The 18,746-nt window shown below is 45.7% G+C and overlaps 1 protein-coding gene across 1 annotated transcript in view; it reads left to right on the forward strand.

Annotated features, from left to right (window-relative positions):
- Positions 1–18,746, forward strand: part of GALK2 (galactokinase 2) — a 66,497-nt gene that overhangs the window by 36,642 nt on the left and 11,109 nt on the right. The window contains exon 8 of the mRNA XM_044438590.1: positions 3,897–4,107. Coding sequence (XP_044294525.1) covers positions 3,897–4,107 — 211 coding nt within the window. The remainder of the gene's footprint in view (positions 1–3,896; positions 4,108–18,746) is intronic.

Here is an 18,746-nt window from a genome sequence, read left to right on the forward strand (position 1 = left end):
GAAGGTATCCAAAGTGGTCAGGAATTCCCCAAACTACCGAAATAAATTATTTGACCAACTTGAGGAGCTGCCTTGTGCAGCAGCTCTCTGCCTCCTCACCTGATCAAGGGTCCCGGAGCAGCAAAGGAATGTCCCAGTTGCTCAGCCCAGTGCTACAGTCCTTATTGATGAGGGTTTCTTGGAGCTAAGGAAGTGCAAGTGTGGATTTTCTCCAAAATTTATCCCATATGTTTAATTTGTTTGCTTGTTACACTTGTATGCTGCACCCCATAGCCGGCTCTTTGAGTGGCTTACATTACACGGAGCAGCAACAATTGGAACAAATTGATAAAAGCAATACATAATAAATCAAGAAAAATAGAACAATAAAAATAATAAAAATCAACATTCACTTAATAATAAAACCACTTAAAATAATCTTTTTAAAATAATCTTGTGAATAGAAATGTCTGGCAACTTTGTTTTGTAACATGGCAGTAGCATCGATAAAACCAATATAATAACCATAACAAAACCAGTTCAACTTACTCACCAAAATAATTACGGAAAAGAAATTTTTGCTACTGGTGCCTAAATGTAAAAAGAGAAGACACCTGGTGGATCTCAGTTGGAAGCAGATTCTGCAGATGTGGTGCTATTTCTTTGTAATCTGCTTAGAGAGTCCTTTGGACTAATTAATGTGGAATGTAAGTTAAATAAATAATATTACAGGAAAGGCCCTTCTCCTGAATGGGGGTTTCTCCCTCATAAACATGTAAGAGCATGGATTATTATGGCCTATGACAATTATGTCAACATTGTCACACTCTTCCTTGCTGGTTTGCCATGTTAAGTTAGTAATCAATCAGTACACACTGAAAGTTCCATGCCGGTCTTTGTTGGCCCCAGGCCCTCCGTCCCCCCTGTCTGGATTTGGGCTTGCAACACCAAGAGTGTGGACAGAAGAGAGTAAGTTTTAAGCTAGCTGTTTGGAACGCTGCAGTTCTGCCTTGAAACCAAGCAAAAGGTTTATTAGTTTGCCTTCTACAAAAGTCGTGGCAGTGATTTCAAATTATGCACATAGAGTTGTATATCAGCATCAACACATTTGTTCTCTCCTCACCTCTTTTTTTCTTGTTTGTTATGGCCCCAGTCCCACATCTTTTGAGTGCCTAGCAGTGCCTCCACTGGTTTTGCTCAGGGCCGGAACGCAGAAGTACAGTGACTGCATATCCTCTTGTACCGGCTATCAGTGACCATCTTCTGTTTAGAAATATCCTCTGTTTGAAGAGCTGTGCTGTCTAATTCCAGATTAAAGATAAAGAACATAGTTAGAGACACATCCCTAATTATTGGTTTACATGTTCTGGGCTGAGGATCTGTACCAAGAACACATTCCTCGGATAAGTGGTCATTAAGCCCGGTATCTCCCACTTCAGACTGCACACTGCTTTTACTCCCTGTTTTTTGCTAGAACTATAAGGAGGAAAACTCTAGGGGGAGTCTCTCTATTTCATGAGACACAGAACAGAGCCTTCCGCATCCCAGAAAAGGTAAGGAAGTACATAAATCCTCATGTCCTTAGGTGATCAGAGCTGCTTGTGACTTTGCAGAAACAGTTCTAGTCTTGCTTATTCACAGCAAAGTGGACAACCCAAGAAAGACGAGGCCTAGTTGTCAGAATTAGAGTTACTATAGCAAGATCCTTTCCAGGAATAGCCAGCCATGAACGGGGGCAGCTGAATGCCATTTTAAACAGCATATGAGTCTTTGATGGAATGGGCTTGTGCAATACGTCATGCCCCTATATTATGATTGGTTGGCTATAAGGCCAAGGAAGTGACCAAGGTTCCCCATTGCTCACTATAAGAATGGCCTGATAAATTTTGATAGACAAACCCCCAAATGGCACCTCTCCCCACTAATCTAGTCGGGTGTGTTTGACCTGCTGTGAAGAGACTCCCTTGGGAGTAGGGGGCAGTGTATGAATGCAAAAACAAACCAGTGAAGGCCCCATTCATTTCAGTGGACTCGGCGCAAGGATGCATCTCCCGGTGTGCCTCAGACAGTCAGATATGTGTTTCCACATCCTTCACTTTGGGACTTCTCTACCTTAGGCTTTAACTGGCTCTCCCACTTTTCCGAATTCTTTGCAAGATCAGGACCAGCTCTTGTACACAGTGTAGCAGTGATTTTCTTTCTCTATCTTTCCACATACTGTATTACACAACCACAATGTGGAGCTGAGGAATAGCAGAATTGCAAAAACACGCAGTCATTTTGTATCTTTGTGCAGCATGCTGGCCCTTCAATGGCTCAGTCTCATTCTTAAAAAGATGTGGATGTGCTCACAAAGCGCAGCAGAGGGCCCGGAGGATGATTCCACTGAGTAAAAGCACCTGCACGCCACCGTGGGTGAGGAATCACAAGGAATGCCTCCTGTACAGAAACCCGCTGCTGCCTCGCAGGTTTACAACAAAGGGTGCCTCTTCTTCGCGATAGTCCCCCTCACCCGCCCCAGGCCTCGCTCAGCCACTATCCCTGCATAGCCTAAGAATCAAATCAAAATTAAATCACAGTTGTACTGTGCTTTCAGCAGAACTACCAACTATTTTTATGTGCCCCAAGATACAGCAAAAAGTTACATGACTTTAGAGAAGCACATGAAGGATACGTCCATTAACCTGAGTTGCCAAATGGTCTTCCTGCTGAGGACAAAAAGCAAAGGTCATCACAACTTGTGACCCCGCAAGTCACATCTGCCTTGCCACAGTTTGGAAGTGAGATTAGAAGGGCTGATCATTTTGCCAATTCCTACATACTTTTACAAAAAAAAAAAAATAGCCAGAACACGATATGTTACAGTACGATTAAGTACGTAGATACATGACAAATATAAATACTATATGCCAATCAAATAGGAAGTGACTAAATATTTAGACATATCTATACAACCATCGTCATCTTCATAATATTTACTCCACTCTTCGTCCAAAGGAACAAGACAACTCCTACAGCAATTTGAAGCCTGATGCTGTGCAACTTTAGCAAGCAATCCTCCTTCAAATCAAAGCAGTCTTTCCACTCCCAGCTTTCTCCAAAAAAGAGCCTTGCCAACAATTCTTAAGGACCAGGCAGGCTCATCTGACAGTTTTTTTTTTTAAGGTTCAAAGGTGGGTTACAAATACAAAAAGAAAAAGATATGGCACAGTTTGATGGCTTTCTGACATAGTCTGCGGTGATGCAGAGGATTTTTGGAGCCTTACCTCTGAGATCCTACAACCTTGGAGAGAGGGCAGAAGGCCAAGCACCCCTGTCTCTGCCCCAGGACCCTTTCTGAACTTGACCCCTGGACCTTGGAGAGGGCAAAAAGGATCATGCTGCAAGGTGGGGAGGGGATAAGGCTGGGGTGTTTCCCTTATACTGATTCCCACTGATATCTCAGTCTCCCTCCCTCCCTGGGGCTAAATCTAGACTGCCAAAACCAGCTGCCTGGTGAAAGTACATGGGAGAGGCACCTGCCTGTTCTGCATTGCACTCTCTGTGTTGGATGCGCAAGAGTTTCAAGCTTACATGCATCGAGGGCGGAGGAAATGGAATCCCACCCTTTATGAATTACCCCTTATAATACTCTGCTCAGAATTCAAAAAACTGTACAAAGACTCAAACTCTATAAATGTCTAGATGTTAATTTTTTTGTGGGGGGGGTGTCTTGGATATTTAGTTTTTCAAGGTTCCAGAAATGAATATACCATCCCCAATATTTTTCCTAAAGTAATTTTGCAGTCAATATCTTATGAAAAATGCATGCACCCTTAATGCTGGTCTGGGAATTTCACACTTAAGCAAAAATATTTTCTAAGATTGAACTATCCATGTTGTGTCTAACGAAGTATGTGCAATGTTTGATGTTGCAGATTTTAGCAAAATCCAGAGGCCTGGACTGGAGAGCAATGACCAAGCTCCAGGACGTGCAAATCAAGCTGAAAGTAAGCTTAGAGGACATGCTGGCTATGGTCGAGGAGATGCTCCACCCGGAGCCTTACAGCATAGAGGAAATTGGGGAAAACCTGGAAATTAGCCTCGAAGAACTACGCTCTGAGATCCTCACTCCGAACACGCAAGATGGTGAGTGCATCCCAAGTGCTGATGGTTACGTATTTCAATGTATTGCAGAGGCGCCCACTTCATGGTCGTCCAGATCCTTTGCCCTACAGCCTGCATGGTCTGTGCCAACTGGGCTGATGGGAATTGTAGGCCAAAACATCTAGAGGGCCACAAGTTGCCCAGATTGGATTTAAAGGAACTTGATAAGTAAAAGATGTGAATGTATCATAAAAAGTACCTGTTTTGGAGTCTTTGTACAGAATAAGCATCTGTCAGGCAATAATGTTTGTTTTATACCGAAGCAGAGAAAATAGAAAAGCTGGAGTTGAAAGCGTTACTTTATCTGTCCATGCTAGGTACTTGTAAATGGCTTGACTGCAAGTGAAATAAAGGTTCGATGTATCCCTCTGTGTCAGCTGCTAACTTTTGCAATCAACCAACCCTACCGATGTGACTCCTGAATTTTCCTGCTTCTCCCAGGATAGCTCCCAGGGGTGTGCCTTTCAGCTATAGTAAATTGCGGTGCGTTGGTTGCAGGTGGACTCACAGGTAAGCATCATTGCTGAGCACTGCCCTGAGTTCTATGACCTGAAAGCCAGGCTGGAGGTGCCTGTGGATACCTCCTTGAGCACCTGTCTAGGTCCCTGCACCTCCTGAATCCTATTTTATTTCTTAGCTTAAAAAATGAACACCTACCTTAATCTGGGGGAGTGGCACACTGCACCACAAAGTGCCAGCCCCCAGTGCCATCTTTATTCGGATTCAAGAGTGGTTTTGTGGCTCAGGCTTCATCCCTGCATAGTATGGGGTTCTTGGGCAAGTCACTTTGCTTTAGCCTCCCCAGCTTGCTTTCTGGGACGCACGAGCTCGCCGTGGCAGCCAGTGTATGAATGAGCAACACTCCCCCCATACTGGTCATTTGTGAAGAAACATCCACGATGCTTTCAAAATTCCAAATGCGCCTGCCAACCCCTGCCTAAAGTGTTTCCCTACAAATAACCAGTGGAGAATCTGAAGTGGACAAAATATTGGATTTGCACAAAAGAGATTTTTAACTCCCTTCTTGGCTATGCTGGCTGGGTGGCTTTAGACAACGTTATGATTTCATCAATCTCATTAGGCTGTTTTGGGGTTGTTTCACATATTGCAAAATTTGTATACCCAAGACTTACTTGTGTCAAGATCACAGATCTGACAACATGCTTGTTTTCCCCCTTCTTATGGACTGGGAAGCCGCAATCGGCTGCAGCACTTCAGCTTGTGATGGGACACAGATGCCCACAATCTGCAACTAGGAGAGAAATGGTGGATAATTGTGTAAGCAACCCTGAGATAAGATAGGGTTCAATATATCCTACCCCCTGGGCCTTTGGGATACAGCAGGAATTAATAAATATATTAGACTCATGTTTTTGACTTGCCTCAGAGGACAGTGCCAATGGGCCAAGAGTTTTTGGTTCTGACATGGTGGAAACGTGATCAAAACAAATTCAAACTTGCATGCCTTAGAAAACGAAATGGGGAAAAAAGACCAGCTTGTTCTGCAAGACATCTAGCATGTGTTCTAAATTCCCTCCTTTGAAATACATAGAGGCTATTTTGATCTTGATCATTTTTCTTTTGGTTAACTTGTTATTTAGGAAGTGAATTTAATCCACTCTTATTTTGTTGCCATATAGTCTTAAGCATTTCTACACATTATTAAATCAGCAAACCAAATATAGCTGTGGTTGTATGCTCATATGGAACACTTCTAGAATGCTGGCTCTGTGTATATTTAAAGCATAGACTCCTCCGTTAATGTCAATATAATTTACCACTAATTATATGTAAACATACAAACAAGGAAAGTTTTAAGAAATGACCCTACTCTGCTTTATCTTGGCTGTATCCATTGTGAGCTGGATTCTAAGCTAAGTTGGCCAATCTAATGGAGATAAGAATCTTTATTTTTCTCAGGGGGTCTAGATCACTGCATGTGTAGTGTTCTAGAGTTTGGATCTAGAGTTTGGTGTGTATCACTGGATGGGTAGAATTGGACTTTCCTACCTCCCTCCTATCTTCCAGGGAAAGTATTTTTTCTAGTATTTCCACTCTTCTCATGGTTCTAGGGAAAGTCTTTTATTTTTTCCTTCCATTGTCATATAAAAAGATTGGGCCCCGTCTATGGCTTCCCATCTTACCTTTTGAGTTTTTGTCTAATGGTAAAAATAAAGGAGTTGCAATGTATCAGGTAAAATTATTTGCCCTTCTAGACCAATATTGGCAGTCTCTTTTTCATCACTTCCTGCCTTCCTTGTTTTTGTAAATAAATATATAAATGTACATACATATGTACTGAATATGCCAGAAATTGAACTGGGAGGCAGGAGGAGTCTGTATAGAAATGTGCTCTAACACTGAGCTGAGTAAGGGAGATTATATAAAATAGATTACTGTTAGTGAGAACAGAGAAAATTCTGCTTTCTGCGATTTCAGTGTTGCTTTGGCCTGTAGACGGAAAGATAGCAATTCCTGCGCTATAATTTAAAGGCTTTCTTACATGAAGGACTTAGTGTGCCCTTGCTGTTTCTGACTCACAGTGGTTTGGTGATTCTTGTGCCCCTTGGTTTGACTTCTGTGTCCAAAGAATTTTAATAGAGCAGGGAAAACGCACAATTTAATTGTCAAAGCGAAGACCTTCTTTACTTGTGTATTGGCATTGCCTCCCTGTCTCAGTGCCACCTAGAAATGTTACAACGGGAAAGCAAATGCTCTTTGTGCAGCGCTCAGATCTCAATTCTGTGACGACACAGAAAGTAGACGCCGCAGGTGAGCAGTGGCTTGCAGGGTTTGCATACAAAAAGATCCCGACATGCATTCTGAGAAATGCAGGCACCGCAGGGCATTGAGGGCAGAGCTGTTCGTGGGAGAAGGACATTTGGTGGGTTGGTTCTTATGAATTAAGGCAAAGGCTGATGTCACAGTAACTGTTTATTCACTTCTGTTCCAGTGGGCTACAGTTTCAGATTCCGTTCGATGTGTCTCCTTTCCCTTTTCCTTCTTCTGAGCACCAAGGCTATATGAAATACTTTTTTCAGTGTGAAAATCCCAAAGGAAATGCTATTCCATCTAGTGCTTGCAGATCTGAGCAAAGAGAGTCTCTCTTAAAATGTGGCATGACTGATTTTGTGTGATGAGGCCAGCAAAAATGGGTCACAGAGCAATCCCATTGTTTTCATTGGTACACAACAAAATTCAGTTGCAGATTCCTGTTAGCTGCAAGGACTGAATAAGAAAATAAAAATCAGAATGTACTCTTCATATAACCTTCTCTTTGGCTTTGAAATCCAAAAGGATTCCAAATAAAGACATTCCTGCTATATTTTTCCAGTGCTTTTAAACCACACATTATTACATATTGTTATAGGAATAGATTCATGAGGTCACCATAAGTCAGGGAGAACTTGACAGCACATAACCTTTGTGGATTTAAAAAAAAAGCTTTTAGTTCTGTTCTTTCCCTTTTTAAGAAACAAATGCTGAAATTATGTTCTTTGTTGTGGCCTCTGTGCATCACACACATGGGTGCTGCGCCTGCACAGTGCCTTTGGCCGGAAGATTGCAAGCTAACGGTTGTTGGTGGGAAAAGCTCCACTCCTCCTCCCCTATGGCCTATAAAGAGCGGAGCATCCGCCATTTTGTTCAGTCTTTGTGACCGCCGTTCACTGTGCCTCGTGCCACTTTTGCTCTCGCTCTGACCATTACTCGTTCAGCTTGTTTTTCTTCTCAATTGTTCTCTCCCAGTTGTTATAGCCCCGGTATTTCTTCTAGTTCTAGTTCTTGTAGTTCTCTGTCGTTCTACCTTCTCTTCGATCTTCTATCAAAAAAACAAAAAACAAAAATATATACTTACCCTCTGTACTATCTCCTTCTTTCTCTTCCTTGCAATGGCACAGCGAGCGGCTTTCCACAAATGTGTGGAGTGCGGGTCTAAAATGTCTCCGACTGACCCGCATGACCTATGCCTCCTCTGCTTGGGGGAGGGGCATAGGACTGACAAATGCTCTCACTGCCTGGCCTTCTCTAAGCAGGCCAGGAAAAACCATGAGAATCACCTGCAGAGGCTCTTGTGGGACCGGGCTGTCATTCAGTCTGACCCACTCATTGCTGCTCCGAAGTCTGGCTCTGCTTCAGTGGCTCCAACCTCATGCCCTTCGGACGAAGGTGCGTCTGCCACGGTGGTTCCACCTGCTTCTCCCAAGAAAAACCACGAGAAGTGCAAGCATGCTGAACCCGACAAATCAGCAGGCCATAAGAAGGCCAGGAAGGAGAAGGCTCCTAAACCTCCAAAAGAATCGAAGGATCCGGAGCATCCTTGACACCGAGACTCGGATTCAATGGCCCCCTCGGTACCGGCGGCACTTACCGTACCGACTCCACCTGACCCGGTGCTTCAGGAGGCTATGAGGGTTACCCCTCAAGGGTCCCCTCGCCATGTGGCTGACCTTCCTGCTGGGCCGCTTCCAACTTTATAATGAGGCTCAATTTCTGATGGGGAAATTCAGGATTCCCCCCCTAGGGCTAGGTCGCCCACACCTATGCCCACAGCCACTCTGGAGGCGGATGTAGAGATGTCACCGCCTAGGAGCCGGAGGAGTCGCTCCATGGAGCAGCTCTCTGAGGGATGGCATCGCTCATACTATCAGACCTGGGGCGATCCGCTCTCCGTCAGATACTATCACACTCCTAGGGGTCGGTCTTCTCCACCTTCCCGTGACCGACCGCAGTCCTCGGGCCCGAGGCGTGCATCCCCGATACCTCCTCAGGATGGAAGTAGCTGGTCCTTCTCTCCGGCGGAGTCCTTATCATTGGCTCCCCCGTATTATGGTGCTGACTCCGATGATTCGGAGGTTGATTCAACCTTCCCTGACGTCGCTGTGACCTCCCAGGGCCCTGAGTCACCGGATGAATCACATGTCTCCTTCACAGAGCTGATGTCCCGGCTTGTCCAGTCCCTCGACATCGACGCCGTCCAGCGTCCGGGACCTGCTATGGACAAGTTTTATGACGTCGTCTGCGGAGAACAGTCCACATCGATCATCCTGCCACTGATCGCCACCTTACGACAGGCGATGACGCAGCCCTGGGAGTTGCCTTCTCACCCTCAACCCACGTCTCGGAGGTACAAATCCATGTACCGGGTTCAGGAGGAGGACATTCCCTTCCTCCTCCGCTACCCCAAGCCGAACTCAGTCGTGGTGGAGTCCTCCCAGGGCAGAGAGGCAAGAGGTCACACTGCGCCAAGGGATAAGGAGGGCCGAAAGATCAACTCCCTGGCCAGGCGAGTCTACGCTGCCTCAGGCCTGGGGTTGCGTATCTCCAACTACGAGGCGACGTTGGCGAGGTATCAATACTTAATAATGTGATGCCTCCACAACGTCGCCTCGACCCTCCCGGACCACCAGGGCGACCTGGCCAAGGTCCTCATCAAGGAGGCGATGCAGGTTGCTGTCCATCAGTTGTCCACAGCCAGGCACCATGTGGACACAGATTCGAGGGCCCTGGTCGGTGCTGTTTCACTCCGGAGACACGCCTGGCTGAGAAATTGTAACTTCCTGGAGGAGACTAAACATCGGATTGAGGAAATGCCCTTCGACGGGTCTGGGCTTTTCCACTTGCACACCAACCACAAGTTAAAGAAACTACATGAATCCCGCATGACGGCACACAGGATGGAGCTACAGACCCAGTCCAGGCGTAAGTGGTCATGGACTCGTCCATCTTATAGGCAGTCCTACCAGCCTAGACAGCAGCCCCAGCACCGGCAACAGCAACAGCAGCGCCGCCGTCCACAGCCTTAGCAACGCTATCAGCAGGGCCGTCGCCGTTTCGACGATAGGAGACAGCGTTGACGGAACTGGCGAAACATTCCTCTGATCCCTTCCATACCCACCCCCCTCTCATCTGGGGACTGGCTGCAAAGCCGACTCCCCATTTGGGAGTCCATCACATCTGATCGGTGGGTATTGTTCATCATACAGCACGACTATCGGATAGAATTCGACATCGTTCCTCCATCGAGTCCGATCCAGTTTACATCATGCTCACCAGTACTGCTTGATGAAATACAACAACTTCTTCGTAAAGGAGCGATTCGTCAAGTAACCCCACCTGACGGACTCCATGGATTCTACTCCAGATATTTTATGGTCCCGAAGCGGGATAGTGGTCTACGTTTTGGACTTACGTAATCTGAATCGATTTATCATGACAAAAAAGTTTCGAATGACCACCCTTCAAAATATTTTGCCGCTGCTAAGGAAAGAGGATTTGTTCGCCTCATTCGACTTGAAGGACGCCTATTTCCACATTTCGATCCACCTGAGTTATAGGTGTTTCCTTTGTTTTGCTGTTGTACCCCATTTCTACGAATTTACAGTTTTACCTTTTGGACTGGCCACCGCTCCGAGAGTGTTCACCAAATGTATGGCCCGTCTGCGTTTTCCTACGCCTCCAAAGCGTACAAATTTACCCGTATCTTAATGATTGGCTGCTAGTGTCCCAATCTAGGGAAGGACTCCTTGCATCCATCCGTACAACCTGTGCCTTGTTAGATGATCTGGGCCTACGCATTAATACCGAGAAATCTTCTCTTCTTCCGGCACAGATGTTTACCTTCATTGGAGCCTGCCTGGGTTTGACGCTGGGAAAAGCTTTCCTTTCTCGGGACAGACAACAGACTCTTGCTCGCCACATCCATCGAATGCGACGAGACGGGACTGTCCCGGCAAAGTCCATCCAGAGGATCCTGGGACATATGGCTTCCTCAGTTGCTGTGGTGCCACACGCCAGACTTCAACTCCGTACATTACAACTCCTCTTCAACAAGATGTTCCACCCACAGAGAGACCCACCGTCGAAATTGATTCGAATCCCATCCTCGGTGCTCCATTCTCTACTCTGGTGGTCGGTCCCAGTCAATCTGACTGTTGGGGTTCCCTTCAGGCCCCGATGTCCTTCGATAACCCTTGGTACCGATACATCTCTTCTGGGATGGGGAGCAATATGCTCCGGCCTATACACCCAAGCCACGTGGAATTGTTGAGAATCCACGAATCATATCAACTTCCTGGAGCTGTGGCAGTATTCAAGGCCCTACGTTCTTTCGAGGATGTTCTCCAACATCGGGTCATTCAGATAACTTCGGACAACATAGCCATTATCTGAACAAACAAGGTGGAACAAAGTCCCCGACTTTGGCCAGACTTTCAATGAAAATTTGGGACTGGTATATTCCGAGAGACATTACGCTGATGGCAGTCCATCTGGCTGGTACGGACAATGTGCAAGCGGACCTCCTCAGCAGGCACATGTTCATCTCTCACGAATGGGAACTAGATCCTCAGACATGCGACCATCTCTTTCATCGCTAGGGGTTCCCTGACGTGGACTTGTTCACCACCAAACAGAACAAGGTGTGCGATGCTTACTGTTCAAGAGCGGGAATCGGGGACGGATAGCTAGGGGATGCCTTCATGATTCCCTGAAACAACCTGAACCTTTACGCCTTCCCTCCAATCCCTCTTATGATGAGAGTGATAGCGAAGATAGTATACGATCAGGCCACAGGGATACTAATTACCCCTTGGTGGCCACGCCAAGCTTGGTTTGCGACACTGCTCGACATCTCTCGCGGGGAATCTCTCCATACCTCATAACCCAACAGGGCGGTACGCTTCGCCATCCAGATTTACTGTCATTGAACTTAACAGCGTGGCGAATCCGATAGCTACCATTGCGCCATCGGTATCAACGACAACTTCAAGTGGTTCGAATCCTGCCATTGAATCCAGTGGGTTTGGCGTTTCCTCTTCATTTCTTCCTTCCGTACCATCGGATTCAAGGATTGATCCGTCAAATCTGACAGCCTTTCATCCAGATATCCAACACATCCTTGATTCTGCTTTGAAGCTGTCCACACAGAAGTCCTACGCGACTAAATGGAGATGATTTTCTACCTTTTCCGAGTCGCATTCATTCTCTCCATTTACATCACCGATACATCAGATCCTTCAGTCTCTATTAGAACTACACCATTCTGGATTGAAACCGTCTTCAGTTAAAGTGTATGCAGCAGCAATAGCCTATCATCGTGGCTTGGTTGATGGATCAACCATCTTCTCTTAACCTACTGTTAAGAGGTTTCTTAAAGGACTTCATAATCTTAATCCATCAATCAGGCCAGTAATGCCTACATGGAGTCTCTCTGTTGTTCTGCAAGTGCTTATGAGAGCTCCTTTCGAACCATTGGCAATAGTCGATTTACATCTGGTTTCATGGAAGACAGTGTTTCTTGTTGCGTTTACTTCAGCCCGAAGGGCCAGTGAGCTCTGCGCTCTCTGCATAGACCCTCCTTACCTGAATTTTCACAGAGAAAAGGTCGTCTTGCACCTCGATCTATCTTTTCTTCCTAAGGTGGCCACATCTTTTCATATGGGACAGGATATTATCTTACCTGCCTTTTTTCCATCGCCATCGACTCGGTTAGAAAGATCGTTGCACTCACTTGACGTTCGGCGCTGCTTAACCTTCTACAGATCGAGGACTGAATCTATTCGACGCTCAAATAGACTATTCGTTAAAGATTCCACCAGAGATCAAGGCGCTCCAGTCACTCCGCAGAGACTTTCCAAGTGGATAGTCCCTACTATCACTTTGTCCTATCAACTGGCTAAGATTGAATTACCCACAGCTCCTTGAAGCCATTCGACTAGGGCTGTTGCTACCTCATCGCCTTCGCATTGGGGGTCCCAATTGATGATGTATGTCGAGCTGCTACTTGGGCGAACCCTTGCACTTTCGCCAAACATTATCGTCTAGATGTTCGGGCTCAGCAAGATTGCTCCTTTGGCAGAGCCGTTCTTTCATCCATTCTTCATTGAGGATACCTCCCCTCCTCCATTATGGCAAGCTTGTTAATCTACCCATATGTGTGATGCACAGAGGCCACGACGAAGAAAAGCAGGTTGCTTACCTGTAACTGATGTTCTTCGAGTGGCCATCTGTGCAGTCACACAACCCACCCACCAGCCCCACTCGGTGTCAGTGAGTGGACATATTCGTCAGTACCGAAGGTTCCCTTTTTTTCATGGTACTGATCTTTTTCCTATCTAGTAGTGACAATTTTTTCCACATGGGGGCGTACGTTCAGTCGTCAAAGACTGAACAAAATGGTGGATGCTCTGCTCTTTATAGGCTGTGGGGGAGGGGGAGCGGAGCTTTCCCACCAAAAGCCGTTAGCTTGCAATCTTCCGGCCAAAGGCACTGTGTGGGCATAGCACCCATATGTGTGACTGCACAGATGGCCACTCGAAGAACATCAGTTACAGGTAAGCAACCTGCTTTTCTCTCCTTTGTGAAAGCAAAATTGTAATTTGGTTAAACTTGTAGCTAAATTATTTGCCAGACTTTTCCCTATAAGAGTAGGTTTTGCTGTTGAGTCTGTTTGCAGCATTACATACTACTGTGCTTACAGGAGCTCGTGGTTTCCCTTTAGCTTCTTCTACCAAGTCCACATGATGAGAGCTGAAAACCTAGATCCAAATTTAGGAACATTTGTGACAGAATGGAGAAAGTTAGTTCCATTTGAAGGGCAGATCTTATTTCTTGGGTATTTGCTTGCATGGCGAAGGTGCATCCCCTTCCTTCTCATCTGTTCTGTTTTACTCTGCTCTGCTCACTAATTGTTTTTTTTAAATGCACTGTATAAGTATTCTCCATCACAGCAAGATGTTCCGCCATAAAACAGTGCCTTCATTTCTCTATAAAATGTGGGCTTTGTTTCTCTTTAAAGTGAAGTATTTTAAAACCGTCTTGTTGCTTCTCATAAAAAATTTGGAATCTAATTTTGACATGTAAACTTAGGGAAAGATTTATTCCCAGAGTTAAAAGCATCCAGACAGCGTATTGTGGGCTTGGCAGTATCTTTTTTATGTACAACTTTACATCCTGGAAAGTATATAATTTCAGAATAAATTTCAAAACACTGCACAATTTCAGCAAGTCAGGTTTAAGAAGTCCTTCAGATAAACAGCTTGGCCTGCTTACCTGGGATTAAATTTCACTGAAAAAATAGGGCTTGCTTCTAAATAAACCTTATAGGATTGTGCTGCCCAATGAAAAGTGATCTCAAAGCAAGTGTCGAGTAAATATTCCTAGTAGTGGACTTAGTTGTTTAGATTTGTTCATTATTGATATGCTGGGTTTTTTTGTTGAGACAAGTAAAGCTGCTTATGAAAAAAGAAATAGAAATAAATGGAACCCTCCCTTCCCCCCAACACACACCCCTGATTTATTATACTTAGCGAAATAGGGCACCAGTTTAAACATTAAGTTGTATTATATCGCGAAGCCTGGCAAATCTATGCTGGCAATACTTTCCACAGTTGTGGGGCTGTCACTAAAAAGGCCTTGTCTCTCCTATCCACCCTCATGATCTTAAATGTGAATGGGAGAGAAAGCAGGACTCTTAAGGCTAATCTTACAGGCTAGGCAGGTTCATATGATAGACAGAAAGTCGCCTTTGTCACTGGATTCAGGGTGGTTGTGGGCACGTGCAAGCAGCTTCTGACTTAGAAACACAGAAAAACAGAGCGAGTCAGAAGGGGCCTTCCCGGGCCATCCAGTCTGACCTCCGGCACCAGCCGGCTCCGCTCACAACATGCCCACCATGTGGACGTCCAGCCTATCCTTGAACACCCGCACTTGAGGGCTTCATTGGTGGCCTCCAGATTTGTAAACAAGCATCTTGTGTGTGGGTGGAAAGATGTGACTTCTCCCATCTGTCCATTGCTTGAGCAGGAATGAAATGGAAAGATCACATCTGCTGCCACTTTATACATTAGCAGTGTTGAATCTGACCACACCAAAATGGCTCCCATCACAAAAGCAGCATTTGAATTAGACTTTCTTTCTCTAAAAAGATGTGTGCTGTAAACAATATTGCGCCAGCTTGTAAGTGCTGTGCTGTTAAAGGATGTGGACAAGGATGTGGGCTCTTTGTAGAAAAAAATAGCAGGACATCAATATAATAAATAAATACTTGGATTCGGAAGATCGGATTCAACATGAAAAGGCATTGACTAGGCAGAACCCAAGGACTCTTTCATTGCTGCTGCTGGGGGCAGTGCAGCACTAAACTGGAAGCGCCTGATTGGACGCTGGATGCACAAGAGCAGCATTGCACTCAGTGGCACCTTGCACACGGTTGCCGCCCTTTAGACTTTCTAGTCTGATGCACCGATGGGGGACACTGATCGTGCAGACTTGGTCTACTTAGAGAGGTCCCCGTGGGAGGCTTGGACATGACAATCTCAGAAATTCCTTCCAGCTCTGAGATCCTACGTTTTCCATTAAGTGAGACAAAAAACATGTAATGGCTGTTTTATCTTGTTAAAAAATAGTATGATGCTAGTGTTCTGTTTTTGAGAGCTTTGATTAAAGTGCTAGCATTTCAGCAAAAATAAATGCTCTTCTGTCAGAGCTGAGGGCATCATTCTCTTCAAGTCATTGTCTCAACAGATGTCATTTTTACCCAGTTAAGTTCTGTATGCTTTATTTTCCAAAGGTCAGACTGTACTCTGTGTAATGGTGAGCTGCTACAGGAGTAGCATATTTGGAATGTGTGGGTTGGCCTATGTCAGAGATTATTCATCTGGTGACACAGGGTAGTACAAGAGTCTTTAGAAAACTTGTATGTTTATTCATTTTTAAAGAATTGGGAACAGTGGAGAATTAACTAACAGAATAGGAGCAGAGGAGCTTAGGGGGAGAAGGGGGCAATTCTGACTCCATCCATATTATGAAAAACAACTAATGCGCTCAGAATATATTGCTCTTTTTTGCAACTTAGTACTAAGTTCAAGAAAAAGCCTTTGAATGTTGCTTTTAACCTTGCTTCCTCACCACTCCAGGTGAAATGGCACCTTTGATTTCAGACTTGATTATCCTAAAACTCTTTAAACTTATTGTATTCCTCATCACCTCAGATTTGAAAAACAAAATACAAATATGTGAGTTACCCCATCCTTTTCATAAATCATGAAATGCTTGCTCCAGTCACTTTGGTGAATTGCAGTCCCAACTACTATGGAAGACATGACACAAAATTACATAGCTCTGGTGTAACTGGTGGATGGAGAACAAAGGCTGCTTTCAGACCGAGGGTCACAGAGCTAACAGTCAGGATATTTTGTGTGGCAATGCGAAGACGGATAGTAAACTGAAAAAGATCCATGAATCCAGAATGACAGCCCGGCGTATGGAACTGCAGTCCCAGCCCCAACGTAAGTGGTCATGGTCACGTCCACAATACCGCCAACAATTCCAGCCTCGGCAACAACAACCACATCAACGCCTGCAGCGCCGCAGACAGCAGCCGTCCCAGCGTTTCCACCAGGGCCGCCGTCGTTTCGACATGGATTGGCAACAGCGCTGATGGGACATGCAAGCCTTTCCTCTCCTCTCCTCCCAACCTCACCCTCCCCTGTCTCATTTGGGGACCGACTAAATAGTCGGCTTCCCATTTGGGAGTCCATTACATCTGATGGATGGGTGTTATCCATTTTCCAGCACAGCTATAGAATTGAATTCGACATTGTTCCATCATCGAATTTTATCCGTTTTACACCGGCCTTCTCGGTACTATTGGATGAAATTCACCAATGCCTTACTAAGGGAGCTGTTCGTTGCTTATCGTTGTCGGACGGACTCCATTGATTCTATTCTAAATATTTTACGGTCCCGAAATGAGATGGGGGTCTCAATAAATTCGTAACACCAAAGAAGTTTCGGATGACCATGCTCCAAAATATACTTCCGTTGCTGGGGAGAGGGGATTGGTTCGCCTCGTTGGACTTGAAGGATGCCTGTTTTCATATTTCAATACATCCACGTCATAGGCGATGCCTTCATTTCGCGGTAGGCTCTGAGATCTACGAATTCAAGGTGTTACCGTTAGGATTGGCCACTGCACCAAGAGTTTTTACAAAGTGTATGGCTCCTGTTTGCACACACCTTCGACTACGTGGACTTCGGATATATCCGTACCTTGATGATTGGTTGTTGGTTTCCGACACTAAGGCAGGACTTTTGTCTGCCGTTGATATTACTTGTGCTCTTTTACAAGACCTTGGACTCTGCATTAGTCAACAGAAGTCTTCTCTTATCCCTGCACAGACGATCAACTTTATCAGAGCCTGGCTGGATTCTACGTTGACAAGAGCCTTTCTTCCTCAAGACAGACGAGAAAGGACTGTCCCTGCCCCATCTATCCAAAGTCTGTTGGGACACATGGCTGCAACCATCGCCGTGGTTCCACATGCCAGACTCAGACTACATCCTCTTCATTTATTCTTCAATGGAATGTTCCGACCACAGAGAGATCCACCTACCAAACGGATTCGGCTCCCGGCCTCCGTTCTTCAGTCCCTGTCATGGTGGACAGAACCAGCCAATTTGAATGTCGGTGTTCCGTTTCGGCCTCGGTACCCTACAGTGACTCTCGGTACCGACGCGTCTCTTCTCGGAAGGGGAGCCATTTGCTCCGGTCTACGTACCCAAGGGATGTGGAGTCCCAGGGATTCCAGGAACCACATCAACTTTCTGGAACTTCTTGCTGTTTTCAAAGCCCTGCAATTGTTAGAAGACGTGCTTCTTCATCAGGTTGTCCAGGTAACTTCGGACAACACAGCTACGGTCTTTTATTTGAACAAGCAAGGGGGAACCTGGTCCCCGAAACTAGCCCGTCTGTCCATCAAAATTTGGGACTGGTGCATACCGAGAGGTATCACTCTTCTAGCAGTACATCTTGCGGGCATGGACAATGTAGAGGCAGACCTGTTTGCCACCCGACAGAACAGGGTGTACATGAACTATTGCTCCAGAGCGGGGATAGGACAGGGGTCGTCCGGGGACGCCTTCATGATCCCCTGGACCAACCTGACTTTTTACGCTTTCTCATGAGAGTGTTGGCAAAGATTATTCGCAAAGGGGCCACAGGGCTACTGAGAACCCCCTGGTGGCCACGCCGGCCATGGTTCTCAACTCTCCTTCACATCTCTCGGGAAGATTTTCTTCAGCTCCCTCTCCTTCCTTATCTCATTACTCAGGAGAGAGGCACGATACGACACCCAGACCTGTTGTCGCTGAAATTGACTGCCTGGAGGATCTGATAACTGTATGTACTGCACCGGTGTCGACGCCACCAGCGATCCCCACTACCTCTTCTCCACAGACTTTACATCCAGATCTGCTATATATTCTCAAATCTGCATTAAGACCGTCCACTAGGGAGTCGTATGCAGCGTAATGGCGTAGATTCTCCCACTTTGCTGAATCTCACTCATTTTCGGCGTTGATTCAGCAGATTCTTCAATTCCTCTTCGAATTACATCAGTCTGGACTTAAACCTTCTTCCATAAAAGTATATACAGCAGCGATTTCTCACTACCGTGGAACTGTTCAAGGTTTCTCTATTTTTTCTCAACCTCTGGTTAAAAGATTTTTGAGAGGATTGGGTAACCTCCATCCGATGATAAGGCCTTTAATGCCCACTTGGAGTCTTTCAGTGGGTTTGCAGGCACTGACCCGACCACCTTTCGAACCCATGGCGACAATCG

The sequence above is a fragment of the Varanus komodoensis genome, unplaced genomic scaffold, assembly GCF_004798865.1.
Source record: "Varanus komodoensis strain SLA01 unplaced genomic scaffold, ASM479886v1 scaffold33, whole genome shotgun sequence".
Taxonomy (NCBI): domain Eukaryota; kingdom Metazoa; phylum Chordata; class Lepidosauria; order Squamata; family Varanidae; genus Varanus; species Varanus komodoensis.